This window comes from Mus caroli, unplaced genomic scaffold (genome assembly GCF_978045245.1).
Source record: "Mus caroli unplaced genomic scaffold, Mus_caroli_1 scaffold_14, whole genome shotgun sequence".
Lineage (NCBI taxonomy): Eukaryota > Metazoa > Chordata > Mammalia > Rodentia > Muridae > Mus > Mus caroli.
The window spans coordinates 68,421,401-68,441,296 of record NW_028227269.1 but is presented as its reverse complement, the minus strand read 5'-3'; the positions used below and the strand labels follow the sequence as shown (position 1 = coordinate 68,441,296).

Below are 19,896 nucleotides of genomic sequence, written 5' to 3'. Positions count from 1 at the left end.
CAGCTTGTAAGCTTACACACATTCTTCTGTCTCTCTTACTTTCTGTTCACCATTTCTGAGACAGTTAAAAATGTCTGCTTGGGCTCCTGGGTAGATGAGGCATTACCATTCCTCCATTACTAGTCTCTCCTCCGATTTATTTTCCTCTAAAGGGTTTAGTTTTGTTAATAAAATTCCACTAAAGATTTCAGTTATTAGAAATATATTATAGCCAGGTGGTGGTGGTAGTGCATACCTTTAATCCCAGCACTTGGGAGGCAGAGGCAGGTGGATTCCTGTGAGTTCGAGGCCAGCCTGGTTTACAGAGCAAGTTCCAGGACAACCAGGGCTACACAGAGAAACCCTGTCTTGAACCACCGCCCCCCAACCCCCCCCCCACACACACACACACAAAGAAATATAGACTCCCTGGTTTACATGAACTGGAAGGATGCTACAGGTAGCAACATGTTTCTAATTCTAGGATTCGGGAGGTGGGCAGGGCCATCACAAGTTGAAAGCCAGCTTGAGCTGCATAGTAAAATCTTGTCTAAGAAGTAAATAAACTTTTTTTTTAAATCAAAGAACTGGAAAGTACCTAATACAATTAGCTTGCGTTTAAGATGTATATTTAAGTTTGAGGTGGGATCAGAAATAGTGTATGGTCACACCACCTTGAGCACCCAGTCTTGTCTTGAAATGGTATCAGAAAGAAAATGCACCTTGAACTGAGGCAGAATAGACCTTTCATGCCACACCAGACCTCCCAAGTAGTTCTAGAGCCAGTGAGCATTTGGTTTAATGTTAGGAAACAGTAAAGTTTAATAGTTCACATATTAAAAGAATAAACCTATGAAGAATACATTTGTGGTGTACCAAATGAAAAAATATACAGTGCAGTGAAACTCAAACACATGTACAAAACAATTTTTGTGCATTTTTGATCAAGAGATTTACATTCTATATTCATAAAGATATAAAAGAAACAATGTATAGTTTTTGGTAAAGCAACTTTTAAGCTCTCAAATATGTTTCAAGGTAAGAGCCTGTGGTATGTATAATATTATAGATTAAAATCAAGCCTGCCGAGTTATAACTGTGCTTTAACAAATAGCTATTATGTAAAATAACTTAAATTTTTTATAGAAATCAAATGAGCATATCCAAACCCAGAGTAATACTACACAATATTTAATTATAACCCAGTAGTAGAACTTAGAAAAGTCAAGCAGAACAAATCTACTATCCTCAAATTTACAAATACCTGAAATGATAATAGCATATTTAAAGACAGAAATGAGGAAACTGCACATTGACGAATAACCATGCATACATACATCTGCTCATTAAACACTGGAGTAAAGGAGTAAACTGTCCGAGTCCTCGCTCGGGTGTTTGGGTTTCACTCTGAAGGAAGCACTTTGCATGTCTGCATGGAAACAAAAGCTTTGATAGTTAGCTGACAAACGGTCATGCACCTGCATGTTTTTAGATTAAATTTTCTTCTTTTCCGGTTGTTGAGTAGGCTCTGACTTGGGTGCAGGGAAAGCTTGGTGACACAGGTGTCTGTGGGTTGCTGCTGCACTGTAAAGCTTGTATAACGCCTAGAATATAAGAACCAGGGTTAGAAGACATTAACACATAGGTCTCATTTCCTTTTTAGCTTATAGTACTATATAAAATTCAGCATGCTGAAGTCATACTTTTCAAATACATTTTTGTATATGTTTGTGTGTGTGGGTGTATGGAGGCCAGAAGTTGTTGGGTATCTTCCTTTATTGCTCTCCACATTATATATGAGGCAGAGTCTCTCACCAGTTTGGCTAGTCTAGCCACCAAGCTTGCCCCAAGAATCGCATCTCTTCTAAGCAGAGGGATTATGGATGGCCCACCACATCCTCCTGGCATTTGAGTAGATCTGAACTCAGGTCCTCAGCCTTGGGTGGCAAGTGATTTAACCACTGAGGCCTCTTTTCAGTCCCAAATTGATACATCTTTATATCATTACTCTCTCTCAAACACTGACTAGTGGGGGCTGAAGAGATGGCCTAGCTGGTTTGAGCACTGGCTGCTCTTCAGAGGAGTTGGATTCAATTCCTAACACCCACATGATGGTTCATAACTCCCACTAATCCCAATCCCAAGGGATCTGATGCCCTCTTCTGGCCTTCACTGGGTCTGCATGTACATGGTACACAGACTTGACATGCAGCTGAATACTCACACACATGTAAAACAAACAGAGCAGTTCCTAATATCTTAAAATGTAGAACAGTTTCAGTTCCACAGCCTGTGCTGGTGGTTAAGCTTATCAAGGTTTTACTCTCTGACCGCACTTCCTTTATCTTAAACATCTCCTAGAATACTAGCCCAGCCCAGTAGCTTTCCATATCCCAGACGGATATGTGGACATCTCACATTGAAGTACTGTCCGTTTTAGACAGCATAGATAGACAACCTCCTGCTGTCAATGTATTTTTCCAGAACCGGCTACTTTTCCATCTTAAGTGTGTGCTAGGTCAGCTAAAGGTTCCTTCTCCATGCCCAGCTGGGCTCTCTTATTTCTATTCTCCAGCAGTGTTTCCACTACTCAGTTCTGACTGCACAGACTCTCATTCAGAACCACCACCTCAAAAAGCCTTTCATCACTGAAGTGACCTCCTCTGATTATTCCTCGTGTTATTTTAAAGGTGTTTGAATCCAAAGAATTTTAGGGCCTTTCTTGAGATAAAGTTTCACTGTGTGATCCAGGTTAGCTTCAAATTTATGATCCTGCTTCCTCCACCTCCTGAGTACTGGGATTACAGACGTGTGCCACTACAGCAGGCATACACATGTTTACATATTTCACATTTTTGGGTACTCCTAAGTATCTTTGTTTTTCCCCTTGGCTAGTGTAGAAGAGCTATTCCTCCGACTGTCACATACTGAACACCCAATTCCGACTCATGTATTCTGGAGTGTGTAGTTTTTGAATATTTTGAAGAACTGGGTAAAAACTTATTATCTTCATAGCAATTCTCAAAAAACCTTTTGTGATTCTGCATAGGTGTTTCCCTAAAGAGGATTTATTCATTCGTGTACTTTATATATGGATGCTTTGTCTGCATGCATGCCTGCACAGCAGAAGGCGGCGGCGTATCCCACAGGACTACAGTTACAGACAGTTGTGAGCTGCCATGTGGGTGCTGGGAATTGAACTCAGGACCTCTGGAAGATGAGCCAGTGCTCTTACCCATTGTGTCATCTCTCTAGCCCCTATAGCTGTTTTCCTAACACTAAATATGGTTAGTACCATGTTCAGATCTGTAAACGTGGTCGGTACAGCACGGTGTCACCCTAGTTCTGGCATGCTGTGCTCCTAGTGTACAGAGCTTAATTCCAGTTCTCTTCAGGTATTAAGTTCCCCTACCCAAGGTTTATGTACAAGCTGAAGTTTGTTTTGTTCTTCTAGTGAATTTAGTTTACTAAATTGCGACTTTGATGGAATCTACTCAGATTGTATTCCTGCTTGGTTTCACTGCAGAACTGCAGGGGATACCTGTGATGGTCGGTCTTCACGGTTAGCCTTACGGGATTTAGAGTCACTATGGAAGCACCCCTAGGAATGATTATACAGTTGTTTCCAGAAAGATCAACTAGGTCACGAGCATCCACCCTGCGTGGGGAAGACTTCTTATCCCATGGGCTGTGGTCTCAGACGGAATAAAAAGAGCAAGCGTGCTGAGCGCAAGCATCCATCTTTCCCTGCTCCCTGCTGGCCGCTGCCACCATCTCTTCTCACACTAAGCCAACTAAACCTGTGCTCCTGTGTTTCTGCTTGTCCAATGTTTGACCAATATGGGGAAATTAAATACTGCAACATTGAGCTGAAAACATGAACTTTTCTACACAGGACTAAAATCAAACACCCTTTAATGATACTTTTGTTCAAATTAAGTCCTACATAATATTTGGAATATGTTAAAAATTCATTCAAATTTACATTTTAGAGAATATTTTCTAAGATTATGCTCTAAAATATCCTTTAATACCTAGTCAGTTATAAAATAGGAACATCATATATACAAATAATATATCTGTTAATTAAAAAATGTTAGCTTACCTCATTTGTGCTTCCCTGTAGCAAAGGGAATTTTAAAAGGAAAATGTTATATCTTGCTTAATTCATAATTTTCAACTTCATTTGCAATATCAATTATAAGCATTAAGAAAAAATACTCCTGAAAATTTTTAAGTTTAGATTCCATATTTTATGAAAATATTTTAAAGAACCCAATTCTGTATTTCAGGTAAGTTTTAGCAGTGTGTTCTAGGAAGGTGCTGAGGTTTACACAGGTAACCCATCTTTAGCCTTGTGTGCATGAGAGCTGCCAAGAGACTGAGTAGTTTGGGAGGCAGTGTTATTTCAGCTTGAGTCCTCAAAGCACACAACTCATTAGTTACCCTTCTAGATCACCTCTAGATCACAATGGTCACAAGCTTAAAACATAAAGTTGTATGGCCCCTTTAACTTCCCTAACTTCTCACTAAGTAACTGAAGAGACTCCGGGACAGTAGTAAGTTACTGTCTGTCTTTCTTACATATTCCCACTGTCTTTCCTGTCCTTCGTTATTTGAGCACCATGCCACGGTAGTCCTGACTCCCTCAGCTGAAGCTAACTAGACCAGCAGAGCCAGCAGCTGGCCCACAGGCAGCTATGTCAGAGGCTGACCACTGGCTCATGCTGCAGCTTAGTGCAGAAGTATAGGTCAACTACAGTCTGAAGTAATCTGATAATTAAAGGGAATGACATATAACCAAGTGATTGTGGTTCGCATATGCCCCTCACTAAGCCAGTGCTAGTCAAGGGCTAAGTTAAGTTTAACTCAGGGTCACGACAGCTAAATGACTGTCTTCTCAGACACTATTAACACTATTAACTTCTCACACTAGTAACATTTTAGAATCAGAAAGTAAAAATGCTGTTAATGTATGTATGTTTTAAATACTAAAATGTTAACTAGAAAGCAGTTGTGTAGGACTTACAGTTAGTTGCTCAAATCTTGGTATACTGTAAAGTCTTAAAGAATGGGCCCAAGTCATGTTCACCTGTACATTTCTAATAGTAAATGCAACACTAATTACACAGTATGTGCAAAACTGAAGGTACTCTCACCTGGTCCCACAAAGCTGCAGCTACCTGGTCAATTACAGCACCCAGCTCTCGATATTCGCCAGAATAGCGGATATATGCCCAGGTGCACAGGGTGATAAGCGTCAGTCCCATGATCATGTTGCACAGGCTAGCTATGATGTCCAAACCAATGAATCCAGTCACGCCAGCAATCACATATGTGATAAAGATGACAACGAACAGTGTGGCGGGGGTGCGAGCAGCATGGAAGATATTTTTGCTGTCATTGTGCTTAATATACTGGATGTAGAGTTCGTCTATTTCACTCTCCAGCTGCTGCAGGTAACGCCGGCTGAACTCTTCCCCGCCCATCTTCTTCACGCCTCGGAATAACTTCACAGATTCTTCTTTTAGCTGCAGGTGCTTGCTTTGCAGGTCGTTAGGGGCCAAAAATGGTTTATCACCACCACAAACCTATGTCAGAAAGAGAGGCTTCTGTTTATGTAATATGGAGTAAATTAACAACTGTATCCATGCCTTTTCTTGGAGTACACCGGAATGCTTCCTAAGAGTGATGGACTAAGGGGTGGGCTACACTTCCACCATCTCGAGACACTGCAGCCAGAACCGTGTTGTCAGTCAGAGCACAGTTAATATGAACAGCCTATTCAACTGCTGTTGTTTAAAGTATAACGTAACACTTTAACATAACACTGCAGTACAGAATGTTCATAACAAATGACTATATTTACTACACTTCTCTCAACAGTATTTTTTTATTACATCTTTTCCTCACTTACATTTCCAATGCAATCCCAAAAGTCCCCCATACCCTCCCCCCCACTTCCCTACCCACCCATTCCCATTTTTTTTTGGCCCTGGCATTCCCTGGCATTCCCCTGTACTGGGGCATATAAAGTTTGCATGTCCAATGGGCCTCTCTTTCCAGTGATGGCCGACTAGGCCATCTTTTGATACATATGCAGCTAGAGTCAAGAGCTCCGGGGTACTGGTTAGTTCATAATGTTGTTCCACCCATAGGGTTGCGGATCCCTTCAGCTCCTTGGGTACTTTCTCCAGCTCCTCCATTGGGGGCCCTGTGATCCATTCACTAGCTGACTGTGAGCATCCACTTCTGTGTTTGCCAGGTCCCGGCACTCTCAACAGTATTTTAGAGCCCATTTCTACTTACTAAAAAAGTTCACGGTAACATAGTATTTTGTGTTATGCTAACTACAACTTCATACTCTCTGCATTTATGTATTTTGATTGCATCAAGAAGATAAGTTGAGTGACTGACCTAAACATCTAGGTATATGTATGTACGTAGCGATGTTTGCATGATAGAATTACTTGATGCCTTTCTCATAGGCTGATACCTGTCATTATCAGTCTGAGTTGCCTCCATATCCACGAGGATTAACCACCAAATGTGGCTAGTATACTGCCTTATATAATAAAGGCCTTTTATGATTTCTGCTGGTGTTTTTTGAGACAGGGTTTCAGTGTAGCCCTGGATATCCTGTAACTAGCTCTGTAGACCAGGCTTGCCTCCAACTCAAGGGATCTGCCTGCTTCTGTCTCCCAAGGGCTGGGATCACAGGCTTACATCATCATGCCTGGATAATAAAGTCATTCTTAATCCCCTTCTGTCTCTGCTTCTCTCTACAGGGACTCTATTACAGCTCTGGCATCAAATGTAGAGCGGCTGGCCTCAATTCACAGTAATTCACCTGCTTCTGGGTCTGAGCTCTGGGATTAAAGGCGGCCACCATGCCCAGCCCTCCTCTCTAAATCACAGGAAATAGTATCGAGGATTTAAATAAGGTTTTTAAGGTGAAAAGACATGATCCAATGTAATTGCCAACTATTTGTTCACAGGATGAATACAAAGTGGAGAAAACTGCTTATATTTCAGCTCTTCAGGAAGTCAAGTTATACCAAAGCAATTTTGATCAATAGAGTTTAAAATAATCAAATATAAAGCTATTGAACTATGAAGTACATTTTTCTTAGCATTTGTACTGGTTTACTTTGAATGGAGCCAAGTGAATATTTTCTTAGGCTGAGTAGAAGCACATTAAATGTTCTTGAACTACACTTTCAAGTTTTAAAAAAGTTACAAGGTAGGCTGGGGAGATGGCTCAGTGGGTAGAAAGAATTGCTTATGCAAGCATGAGGACCTGAGATCAAATTTCAACAAGCATGTAAACAAACTAGTCACAGCTGCACATGCCTATAGCCCAGCATTCAGGGATGGAGATAAGCCGTCCTACAGCTCACTGGCCCAGCTTAGTGTCCTGGTCAGCTCGAGACTCTCTCTTCAAGAGGTCCGGTTCTGAGCCACAGGAAATGACTCAACAGTTCCCACTGGCTTTCACATGTGCGTGGGCACTTACTGACACACACACGCATACACATAAAACATTACAAAGAGATTTCTTAATTAACCATGTCTTTAACTTTGGTTACAATTTTAATATTGACAATACATCTGATTATTCTTTAATTATATATTATGTGTCTCTTGATTGTAAGTTTCCACCAATTTTAGATGTCACTTTGATCTTACATTTTTAGGAGAAAATGGCACTTTTCACATTAGTTAAAACTAAAATGAGAAAATATACTACATAAAAATGTTGGCTCGTGAGGGTTTTTTGTTTCTTACAAGTTTTAAGAGAAATATTAAGTCTGTTGAATTAAGTATGCACAGTGGAGAGAGCAGCATCTTATTTTTAGTCACTAACTCTTCCAGTGTGGCAATCTGGCCAAATAGAATGTGAGTAAGAATATTTTGTTAGGAGAAAATTCATGGGCTGAAGAGATGACTCAGTGGTTAAGAGCACTGACTGTTCCTGAGTTCAATTCTCAGCAACCACATGGTGGCTCACATTCATCTGCAGTGGAGTCTGATGCCCTCTTCTGGTGTGTCTGAAGAGAGCAATAGTGTACTCATATACAAAAAAAATAAAATAAATAAATCTTAAAAAAAAAAAGGAGAGAACTCATTTTTAAATGTTTTAAAAACTTCATTGTAACCGGGTGTTGGTGGCACACGCCTTTAATCCCAGCACTTGGGAGGCAGAGGCAGGCAAATCTGCATTTGAGGCCAGCCTGGTCTACAGAGTGAGTTCTAGGACAGCCAGGGCTACACAGAGACACCTGTCTCTAAAACCAAGAAAAGAAAGGAAGAAAGGGTTCAAAGATAAGATACTATTTTTTTAAAATCCTAAGTTCTTACCTCTTCCATCTTCTTGTTGTATGTGTCCTTGGCAGTTGCAACAGCTGCTAAATTGTTAGCTTCTGCTGTGGCCTTGGGATAAAGTAGACGATTTAATGTAAAGTGGAGTCACATGCATCAGATCATCACGTGCAAGAAATGCAGCAGGACCAGCCATCAAGGAACTGAAACAAGGGTTTGTACTGCACCTTGAAATTATTATTAAATTTTAAAGGTGCACACAACCGAGATTGTTTACTTAGTAAGCCAGGATGCTAAATGAGTGTTCATCTGGGTACTTTTTTTCTCTTTTAGTCATCATTTTTTTTTCAAATTAATGTCTTTATTAAATAATTTAATTATCTATTAATTCTAATCTCTGAAATCAAACCTTTCCATGCTTGCAGTTTATGAAGAAACTATAGTAAATATTTTGGAATTATTTGTTGAAGGAATTCACACACTCGTGGTGTGTCTCCTTCCAACCAAGATGGCTGACTGGGTATATGATTTGTTTTGAATACTTAAAGATTTATCTGAAGACTGTGGGTATGGTCTGACAGCAATGCCCTTCCCCCATATCTGTCTGTCTTCCTTTCTCATCCTCATCACTGAGCAATGAAATCTACTTTGTGAGTCTTCTCTCAATAACCGTGGTGTGAGCCAGTGCACCAGCCAGAACATGATGAGTCTGTTTCTAAACAGGGTCAGTATAAAGAGGAAAAGTCTTTGGAACAATGAATCTCAACCTAAGTGAAGCTGCTGTGTGCCTGTGGAATGTTCTGGTGGACACGTGGATAGGTGGTTAGGCAAGGGGTCTTCAGGTGATTATGAGCAGGAAAGCTTGGCTTCAGAGACAAATATGTTTTCAGATAGCATGACTGCCAGCAAATCCGTACCTGTAACATGGACTTGGGATGTGGCAATTCTTCACCTTGGTAGATCTTTATGTATGCCTGAAACAAAACAGCCAAGGAAAGTCTCAGGCCAGCAGTTTCAGTCAACATTTCTCCTCTTAGGTTGTCTTGACAGCTTAGAAATATTTTCAGGAAGTAGTCTTTGTTTCTTTCTTTCTTTCTTTGCTTTCTCAGCTAAAGCTGTTCGCTCACTCCTTCTGAAACGCTCTCTCACTCATCTCCACATGCTGATGCTGCCCTTCCTCAGAAAGGCTGCATTCCTCTCCCTTCCAGCTTTCCTCAAACTCCTCCAATGGATGAGCCTCCCTTTTCTGGGCTGTGCCCTTCCATCAGCAGGAGGTCCCAGGGCTGACCTGCTCAGGCAGGGTTCATGAAGTCTTGAATCCAAACTGTAAGTCTGACTACAGGGTTAGGCCAGAATTTCAGAGAAAGCCATTGTTCAAAGTGATAAAGGAAAATAGATCATACAAAAAGACATTTTAGATGGTGAAATACCAATTTTAAAATTTGACATTTAATTTTGAAGCACTTCACAAATCAAGCTAATGCCTTCATTAAATATATGCATGTTTGCAAAGGGCATTTATTAAAGTCAAGAGATAAACACAAATTTAAAGTAATTCTCTTAAAAATTCCAATGGTACAGGTACAGTTTGGAAGAATCTTTTTTCAGGAAGAAAATATCATTGCTTTTGGACAATCTTAAAGGTGAAATTCAGCACAGGGAGACTGAGAAGCACTCCCAGAAAGGTTTGTTCAACTCTTCGAAACATTTTTATTTTGAGTATAGTTCCTTCCTCAAAACAAGATTTTATTTCCTCACAAGGTGACTTCTCTTAGGTGTGTCATAATTTCTAGGAGCTTTTTATGGGTACCTTATACATTTGCCATGGAATTTTTATGTGAGGGGAAGCGCTCACAAGAGCTCTAGAACAGAGCGATACCTTGAAGTACTCCAGCAGGCCTCGGCAGGTGATTTTATTCCCATTGATCTCTTTAATATCTAGACGCTCAGGACTCAGGAGCCATGGAATCAGTATTTTCAAGTTTTTGATGAATTCATCATCTATTTCTACAATTAAAGGAAATTTACCATTACTTTAAAAATCCAGTCCAATCCTCCATGCTCCAGAATAACCCTCTTTGCTGCCTGCATTGCCCCGGCCCCAGTGGCAATGCCACCACTCACTTCCCCATAATATAGCCACTCTGGAGACCACTAGGGAGTCATTCTTTTTGACACATCTCCACTCCAATTACATGATTCATATCTACAAAGCATTTCTTGACATTAAATGTTAAGCATATTTTATACCCACTTATGTAAGCATTTCAGGCAGCCTGAGGCCTTTAGGGCCTGACTTATGATATGTATAAAGGCTCAAAAGGGGGAAGCTGGGGGTGCTATGTGCACCTATAATTCCAACGACTTGTGGAGCTGGGGCAGAATCATTTGAGTCCTGGTGTTAAGGTCCGGCCCTGCCCCAGGGTCTCACTGTGTTGGTTTATGATTTGCAGGGATCCCCTCATCTCTGTCTTCTAGATGCTCAGGTTAGAGATGTATGTTACCACACCTGTTTGGGGTGGGGTTGAGAGGTGTGTATTTTAGATGTGATTGAATGTATCTCAGCTGGTCTCTAACTTCTTATGTAGCCGAGGCTGGCTTTGAACTAACTCCTCTTCCCCTCTCCTAATTTCTGGGTTTGTAAGTATGCACCATCAAACAAGCTCAGACCACATTGGTAACAAAAAAGTATGGGGCAGGTAATTCATGGCTTGTAATGCATTGACTTCAAAACCAGTCTCAACTTCTCCTGTGTTTCCTGTGCCTACATTAGAAGTATAGAAAGCTGTGAGTTCAAGCTTAATATACAGACCTAGTAAACTACAGAATGTAGATGGTCAGATAAGTCCTATACATGGAAAACTTTGTAAGTCATTTTAAATAAAGGGAATAATGTGCATATTATGTTTAAAAGGTGACCAGTGAAATAATCAGTATACTATATCTAGAATATATGTTCTTCTTAAATATCAATATAATAAAATTTTCTCCTTATAAAACCATATATTTTCAATAAAAGAAAACTAGATTCAGTGTTAGATTGAAAAATACTGTAGATAACAGTATATATATATATATATATATATATATATATATATATATATATATATAATTCAGTTTCTACTCAACCATCTTCCTTATGAAATTGGAACTACACCCGAAAGCAACTAGCATATTTTGGCATGATGTGCTCTGAAAAGAGTGTCAGACATCTCTGCTTTGCCCAAAAGCATTGCTTGTTAGTTCTAATTATGGGTCCAGAAAATAATAGATACAAGTAGTGACTTCTTACAGATATTAGGTGACCATAGTAAATCCACAATTTACTTAAATTCTGGAACATTCTTAGATAAGTTCCGATCAGCTTGCAGAGGGCTCTGTTCGTGTTCAGTAGATGTGTGTAGGTGGACAAACACTCAAGATGACCCTGTATTTTCATCATTTCTTCAGAAGCTTTGCCTCAAGAGAGCAAAAGGAACCCAGGGGCTGGGCCAACGTGGTAGTTCCCTTAGTTACAAAATACACACTTGACAGCGTCTGCTTTATACATGACTAACTCCACAGAGAAGGTGCACTAGCACAGGATTTACTCATAAACTAACAAAGGAAGGTAATTTCCTAGGATACCTGCCAAGCATTAGAAATGCCCTTTTCTCTTTATAAGGGATTGCATAGCATTTGACGCTGAAATCTAACTGCTTCTAAGGCAGCTGTGGTAGCCTGATTGTTCTTTATAACTCCTTGCTAATTAAAAGACTATTTCCGATGCTAGTAGAAGTACTCAATTCAGAAAAGCTAGTTGGATGTCCTGTGAATGAACACAACTCAACAGTTTTGACCTCTTGTTTCCAGTATGGGAAGTTCCTTCATTTATAGCAGTTAAATTGCATCATAACATTTTTAAGGACACTGGAAATTCTGTTATTTCTGGTGCTATTAAAGATGTTAATAATTGGAATGCTTTGTAAAACAGTGGGCAAATTACTAGCATTGATGATGAGCTAAAAACTTGTTTCTGCTTGTGAAATAGCACATGAGAATCTACTACCAAAGAATAAAGTTTTCATAACTGTTTGTGTCCAGAAGACATTTATGTTTAATAGAGATGCCAGCCCTCTGAAGAATACAATGGTTAGTCCACCAGACATCCAGGAGAGAAATCATCACATATGATTCAGGATTTGCATGTTCAATGCTGCTCCTATTCATAAGACAGAAATTGGAAACAACCTAGATGTCCCTCAACAGAAGAATGAAAATATGGAAAAATAAAGAAAATGTGGTACTTCTACACAATGGAGTATTAGTCAGCTGTTTAAAAAAAAAAAAAAAGAAATGAACTTTGTAGGTAAAGGGGTGGAACTAGAAAAAAAAAAAAACACATCTGAGTGATGAGGAAACATAGATCCTGAAAGACACTACACATTTGCTTATGTATGGATATTTTATGTCAGTGATAACCAAGCTACAATCCAAAGAACTACAGAGGCTAGGTATAGAGTAGGGTATTGGGGGAACAGAGATCTCCCTGGGAAACAGAAAGAGAATAGATAAGTTGTAGAGAGATGGGTAGGGGACTGGAATGGGAGGATCAAGTGGAAAGAGGAGGGAAGTCAGGGAGAGGCAAGTAACATTAAGGGCTATTGGAGGGTAGTGTGGAAACCTAGCTCAGCAGAAGCACACTGCTGAGAACACCCACATCATAAGCTGGTCTACACAGAGTTTTCACCTCCATATGTCGGTGTCTTAGGTTCAGGAAGGTGGTCTGCAAAATACCAGGCCAGACACAGACCCTTTGGTCTACAATGGTGTCCTGCCTGCAAGATATGCTAGGGCCAACACCAGCTGACATCTGATTTGACTGAAGGCCTATACCCGACACTGCTTAGTTGACCAAGAACCTGAGACTAGAGTCCCAGGAACCTAGAGTAAAACCAACTACTACTGTTCTAAAAATATTAAAAACAAAAGCAAAAACAGACAAAAAACAAAACAGCAATAAGATAATTTTTAATGACATTCTGTTGTATTTATCTACACCTTGCTCTGCCATCCTCAGAGACACTCCCCACTGCAGCAAATGGAAAAAATAGAGACCCACAGCCAGACATTATGCAGGGAGCGAGAGACCTTAGAAAACTCAGCCCTAAATAGGGGCTCTCCATCAAACTCCTCTCCTCAGAGCCCAGGGAATTCATGGAAGAAGAGGCAGAAGGAGTGTAAGAGCCAGAGAAGATGGAAGAACACCAAGAAAACAAGGCCCTCTAAATCAACATGATTGATACACCTATGAATTCACAGAGATTGAGGCCACACACACAGGGTCTGCATGTGTCTGCACCAGCTGGGATCCAGAACCCTACAAAAAAAGCAGTCATACACCCCCATCCCTAACCCAGAAGCCATCTCTAATTGATAACCTCTTGGAAGTGAAAATTTAGTTCCCTCCAAGAGAGTCTCACTGGGGAAACAAACTGCTCTTCTGGGTAGGCTGCCTGCCCAGCAGGAGATGACAACAGAAATAGACTCAAGGGCATCTTTGGAGGTTCTGTCTCATAATGTGATGACAGGACTCTTCTTTTTTAAAAAAAAATCTTATTTTAATTTATATATTTTCTCCTTTACTTTTACCTTGTAAGTTCTCTGTGTATATAGTATGAGATTCCTGAGTGTGTGAACAGGTGGGTCTGTCTCTTGTGCCTTCTCTTGGATTCTTTTCCTTCTGTTTGTTTGTATTGTCCAATTCTAATGTGTTAGTTTGGGTTTTATCTTATCATATTTTATTTTATTATCATCCTATAGAAGCCCATTCATTTTCCAATGAGAGACAGACAGGGGGATGGGAAGGTGGGGAAGAGCAAGGAGGAAAAGAGGAAAGGGAAGCCATAATTAGGATATATGAGAAAAAAGTCTATTTTCAATAAAAGAAACATAGATTCAGTGTTAGATTGAAAAATACTGTAGATAACAGATTTTCCAAACTTCCAAAGAAACTATTTCGATCTAGTAAGGCATTGTGTACACAAGGTAGGTTCAGCAGCAATCTGATAATGTATACAAGCGTCATTCAAACAGAACTTTTAGGGTAACTGAAGCCAGTTTTCAGTTCTCTTTTTCCCAGGATTAGCTCATTTGTAAACTCTCAGTTGGCAGATAGCTGTGATCAACTGCATTGCCAATGTCTATGTGGACATATGGATATAACTGGATGGAGAACAAATTATTACAAAGTAGGTTGTACATCTGAGATTTTTCTTTCCTAACCCTTCCTGAGCTTAGGCACTGCAAAGTGCCTCACCCATGCATGGCCGCAGCTGCTGGCTACTGATAACTTTTATTCATCTGAGGTAATTCTTGTCTCCGTTAGGCTTTTTTTCCAACCACGTTGAGTGCCAGATGTAAAAGTAACTATTATTTGCCTGAAGATAAGTGTCTCCAAAGCTTACTACCTCAGTCTGCTAACCTAGGCCTAGTCCTGGAAGCTTCTAGCCTCTGTACAATCTAATCTAGGCCTAGAATCTTTTCAGCCTCTGAGCCTCACTGCTGAATAAGATTATCCCTTCCTAGTTCTTTCTGAGCTCTGAAGGGTTCAACTCAGCTGTTCTGGCTCAAACTCCTCTCCAAGATGACTGATTCTGTCTGGCTTCTCTCTCTCTACCTCTCCTGAGTGTCTTTGCTTGGCCTCATACTAACTTTGGCAATATGTTCTAATTGTCTGGCTCCTTTTCATTCTCTGGCTCGTTCTGTCTTCACATCTCTTCAACCTGTCTCTGAAAACTGTCCTGGCAAAACTGTCTGTCTCTCTCTCTCTGTCTCTCTCTCCCCCTCCCGCTCCCTCTCCCCCTCTCAACTAGACATCACTTTCAAACATGGGTGCTTTCTTCTAAAAAACTAACATTACCTTCATTGTTTGGAATTAAAGGTGTGTGCTAAGGGCTGAGCTACACCACAACTAGAAACAGGGTTTTTCAGTAAATAACACAATCTTGGAGTTCATAATGTGATCAAATATCCGGCAACAAGATTCTTAGGTTTACAAAAGCAATGCTGGTGCCTTAGAAATTTAGAATTTTGATTATTATATCAATTGCCAATGTTAAAGATAAATGGATGTAAGGGGAAATACTTTTGATGGTCAAATCTGCTAGTTTCTAAAAGTTGATACAAGGTATGTTGTTAACTTTAAAATCCCTTTGACAATAACTGTGCTGAACAACAAAAAAGTTATTTCACTGTATCACCTGATGCAATGCAAAAAAAGTCATAATAAAAACAAGAATGCTTGAATTCCACAGTGTGTTCAGTGACAGGCTCACAAGTCAAAAGGTCAAAACTACCTGGAACTTCCTCAAATGAACTCACAAAGCAAATGTCTAAAGACAGGGCCTTGCCTTTTTTGGGACTGTGAGACTCCATTTCTGGAGGCCTTACCTCCACTCCCATGCCTTTCAGACAGGAGGCAACCTCTGTTAGTGCAAAGTACATTCTGTACAGGACATTAGCTGAAAACACATAGTGCTTGCTCTTTTGTTTTAAAGACATTGTTCTTATATAGAGACCACCTTGCTTTTTATAGTTAAATTCTTCAGTAGCCATTTTAAAGAGTCTAGATTCATTTCATTACTGAATCCAGTGTTTGCTTTCAGTTCCTAAATATATATTTCAACAAATGCAACATTCCAAAACACAGATATTTCCCCATTTTAATATAAGTAAGGGAGCTAAGTACACACAGAAGCAATTAACAAAGCAGAGATGAGAGGTGAGGGTGCTGCTTGCTTGGGAGCAGGGTTGGCTCTGTGTTCACATTCAGTACCATCGAGCCCACGGCTGACTCGGGAGCTCTAGCACCAAGCCTCATCCCCAGCTCCCTTCCTCTGCCTCAGTACTGGATAAGCTAAGCCACAGCCTATGGAGTTGATTCCATGATCTGATAAGCAGTGCAAGCGTAGTCATTAAGAGGCTCACAAACCTTTTAGTTTTCCATCAAAGTTTGGGTTCGTAGCGACTTTTAAGCCAGGGTGAGGTAGGAGAAAGCAGGAGATGTTGGTGAAACAGGAGTGGATATGCTTCCTGACATTCTGCAGCTCTTCATGCTGGTTCCCTGAGACCTGCGGAAATCATCTCAAGTTAAAAGTTTCTTGGGACATAAACTGAACAAAGGATTTCTGTGGCATTCTATATTTGCTTTGCCTGTCTGTTTCCATAATAATAAAACAGCATGCTGTGGCTAGGACTAGAGGGTTGACTTTATAGAGCCATATCTATGTGTAGCAAATGCCTAGTGCAATTTACAAGCTTCTGTCTCCCGACAAAACAACATGGTCATGTCTATCGCAGCAGTATAAACTGGGTGTAAATTCCTGTCGTAGTTCTCTGTCTACTGCCATGATAAGCACCATAATCAAAGCAGCCTGGGGAAGAGAGGATTATTTCCACTTCACTTTGAATTCCATCACCCTGGGAAGTCAGGCAGGACTCAAGGCAGGAACCTCGAGGTGGGGTCCGAAGCATGCACCACGGAGGAAACTGTTTACTGGCTTGCTCCTCATGCCTTGCTCAGCCTGCTTTCTTTTACAGTCCAGAGCTACCTGTCCAGGGGTGATAGCACCCACAGTGGGCTGTGCCCTCCCATGCCAATCATCAAGAACCCCCACACCCCACGCTGGACACTTTCCTACAGACCAGTCTCATGGAGGCATTTTCTCAGATAAAATTCTCTCTTCCCAGGTGACCCTAGCTTAGATGAAGTTGATCAAACAAACAACCCCCCAAACCAACAAAACAAAACAAAACATAAGCAAACAAACAAAACTAAGCAGCTGCTCAGCACTAACATTCTTGACAGGCATCTCAACGGCTAGGATTTCATACCCACCCTAAACACTCACAGTCCATTTTAGACATGTGTTCAACGGTCTGTAGAAACCGCAGAAAGAAACACTTATCTAGGCTGCCACGGAAAGTGAGTCTACATCTTTACACTGTAGACTTGTACTGTTTGAGTCTTCAAGATAAAAATTTTGCCTTTAGGAACAAGTTAGTGTTTTATTATAACTACCAAAGAACTTATTTGTATCAAATCACTGACAACCCTTAAAATTACAATTCTATGGGCTATTACAACTCTATCTTGGGTTGTGTATAGAGATACTATGAGGGGCAGGTGAAATCTTGACTCCTGGGTATTCAGGAAGTCATCTAACCGAGATCCTCTTGCTTAGTTCTGGGGATACGGCATGCACCTAGATAGCTAACCAACCTTGAGGCGTTTTTCCAAGAACTTGGCGCCACCATCAGCTCCATATGAAAATTCGTATGGGAAACTCCAGTCTCGAACAAGAAATATCAGACTCTGAAAGTAGTAAGAGAGGGGTAAGAGTGCTTGGCGGCAGGCAGCAGGCCTATGCTCTCTACTGGAGCCATCTCATTATTGCATCATAACTGATCATACTGTGGCATGCAAAGCAAATACCAGTTTCTCAGCAGTCCACATGGCATCACTGTGCTTCCCCTACCTACGTGTGAACAGCAAGCTGCCTCCAAACTCTAGGATGAGTGCATCCCATTGAGATGTGAGACAGTCACAACCCACCATTAAGCTGGCTGAATGGAGCTATAATTAGATTTTGTGTGGTGTTTTCCTATGAGTCCCTTAGTGTGTCTGTCGTCTCTCTTCTCTCTCTCTCTGTGTCTCTCTCTCTGTCTCTCTCTGTCTCTCTCTCTCTCTCTCCCTCCCTCCCTCCCTCTCTTTATTTTTAAACTACAACAGATTATATGCATAAGATACCAGAGTGGTTTTTAAAAAATTAATACTTTTATTTTGAGAGACTTTCACTATGTAGTCCAGGCTAGTGTTGAGCTCACTGTGTAGACCAAGCTGCCCCTGAACTCACAACAATCCTCTGGCAGTCATACTCTATGTACTGGCTGTTTTGTGTGTCAATTTGACACAAGCTCAAGTTATTACAGACTCACTTGAGGAAATGCCTCCATGAGATCCAGCTGTAAGGCATTTTCTCAATTAGTGATCAAACAAGGGTGGGATGGTCCATTGTGGGTGGGGCCATCCCTGGGCTGGCAGTCTTGGGTTCTATAAGAAAGCAGGCTGAGCAAGTTAGGAAGCAAGCCAGTAAGTAAGTAACATCCCTCCATGGCCTCTGCATCAGCTCCTGCCTCTAAGTTCCTACCTGTTTGAGTTCCAGTCCTGACTTCCTTTGGTGATGAACAGCAATGTGGAAATGTAAGCTGAATAAACCCTTTCCTCCCCAGCTTGCTTCGTGGTCATGATGTTTGCGCAGGAATAGAAACTCTGACTAAGACACTCTATCAGCTTTTATCTTTTTGTTTTCTTCTTAATTTTCTTTTTGAACTTTTTTATGTATATGTGTCTATGTGTATCTATGCATATGTGTGTAGAGATCAGAGGACAACTGGTGGCAGTTGGTTCTTCCTACCATCTAAGTTCTAGAGACTAAACTCAGGTAATAAGCCTTAGCAGCAAGCACCCCTACCCTTGAACCACCTTGCTAGCCCTCTACCAGCTTTTTCCTAAATTGAATTATTTTATTATTTTTATAGAAATGGTAACATTCATTTTCTTATCACAAAAGTACAAAGTCCAGAGAAGAAAAATTTAAATGCATTCCAAATCTCAAAAGCAACCAGAGCTAACACTTAGTAAACAGTTTATGTACAAGAGTAGGGCAAGGGAAAAAGAAAGACAAGTGGATGTTTTTTAAAGAGAATATCTTAATGACACAATCAAAGTGGAAACATTACAATAAATCTAATTGGAATTAACCACCCACAGACTTAGGATGGCAGTTAAGATAGTAACGAGTTTCCAGGGACACCACAAGTTCACGAGTTGTATGCTCACTTTAAAATCTTCTGTGTTAACATATGTGGGGCTGGAGAGATGGCTCAGTGGGTAAGAGCACCCGACTGCTCTTCCGAAGGTCCTGAGTTCAAATCCCAGCAACCACATGGTGGCTCACAACCATCCATAATGAGATCTGACTCCCTCTTTTGGAGTGTCTGAAGACAGCTACAGTGTACTTACATGTAATAAAAATAAATAAATCTTTAAAAAATATATATACAGAAAATCACATATAATGACATGGCTTAACATATTTTCAGAAACTGACACTCCGTGTAATCAGACAATGTCTGCTGCTCCAGGAGCCCCAACCCCTGCTTCTTCCCCTCACCACTGCTTAACAGGCAGCACTATTTTGATTTGAGAAATCATAGGTTAGTTTGCTTGTCTTCATCCAACATTGTATCTGTGAAATCTGTCATACTGTTGCATAACTTTATCATTCATAGTCATCACTGCATGACATTGCATTCCGTGAGTAATGTTCATCCTGCTATAGATGAGCAAAGCTGAGGGTAAGCCTAGGCATCTGCTTTTACGGATATGTTCACTCTTTACTTCTTAGCCTTCTCAGACTTCCTCTTAGCTTTCCTTCTGTCTCCTATTTATTTCTTTTTTTTTTTAAAGATTTATTTATTTATTATATGTAAGTACACTGTAGCTGTCTTCAGACACCCCAGAAGAGGGCGCCAGATCTCGTTGCGGATGGT

General features: G+C 40.6%; 1 protein-coding gene across 2 annotated transcripts in view; it reads right to left on the bottom strand.

Moving 5' to 3' along the window:
- Positions 1–400: 400 nt before the first annotated feature.
- Positions 401–19,896, bottom strand: part of Atl1 (atlastin GTPase 1) — a 68,917-nt gene continuing 49,421 nt past the window's right edge. Inside the window, exons 7-14 of one of the 2 annotated variants that reach the window (XM_021178705.3) lie at positions 17,564–17,656; positions 16,274–16,412; positions 10,181–10,308; positions 9,219–9,275; positions 8,341–8,412; positions 5,139–5,570; positions 4,085–4,099; positions 401–1,583 (exon numbers count right to left, since the gene is read on the bottom strand). In XM_021178705.3, the coding sequence (XP_021034364.1) occupies positions 1,473–1,583; positions 4,085–4,099; positions 5,139–5,570; positions 8,341–8,412; positions 9,219–9,275; positions 10,181–10,308; positions 16,274–16,412; positions 17,564–17,656 (1,047 nt within the window). In that variant the 3' untranslated portion in view covers positions 401–1,472. The remainder of the gene's footprint in view (positions 1,584–4,084; positions 4,100–5,138; positions 5,571–8,340; positions 8,413–9,218; positions 9,276–10,180; positions 10,309–16,273; positions 16,413–17,563; positions 17,657–19,896) is intronic. The other variant, XM_021178703.2, reaches the window with a different exon arrangement.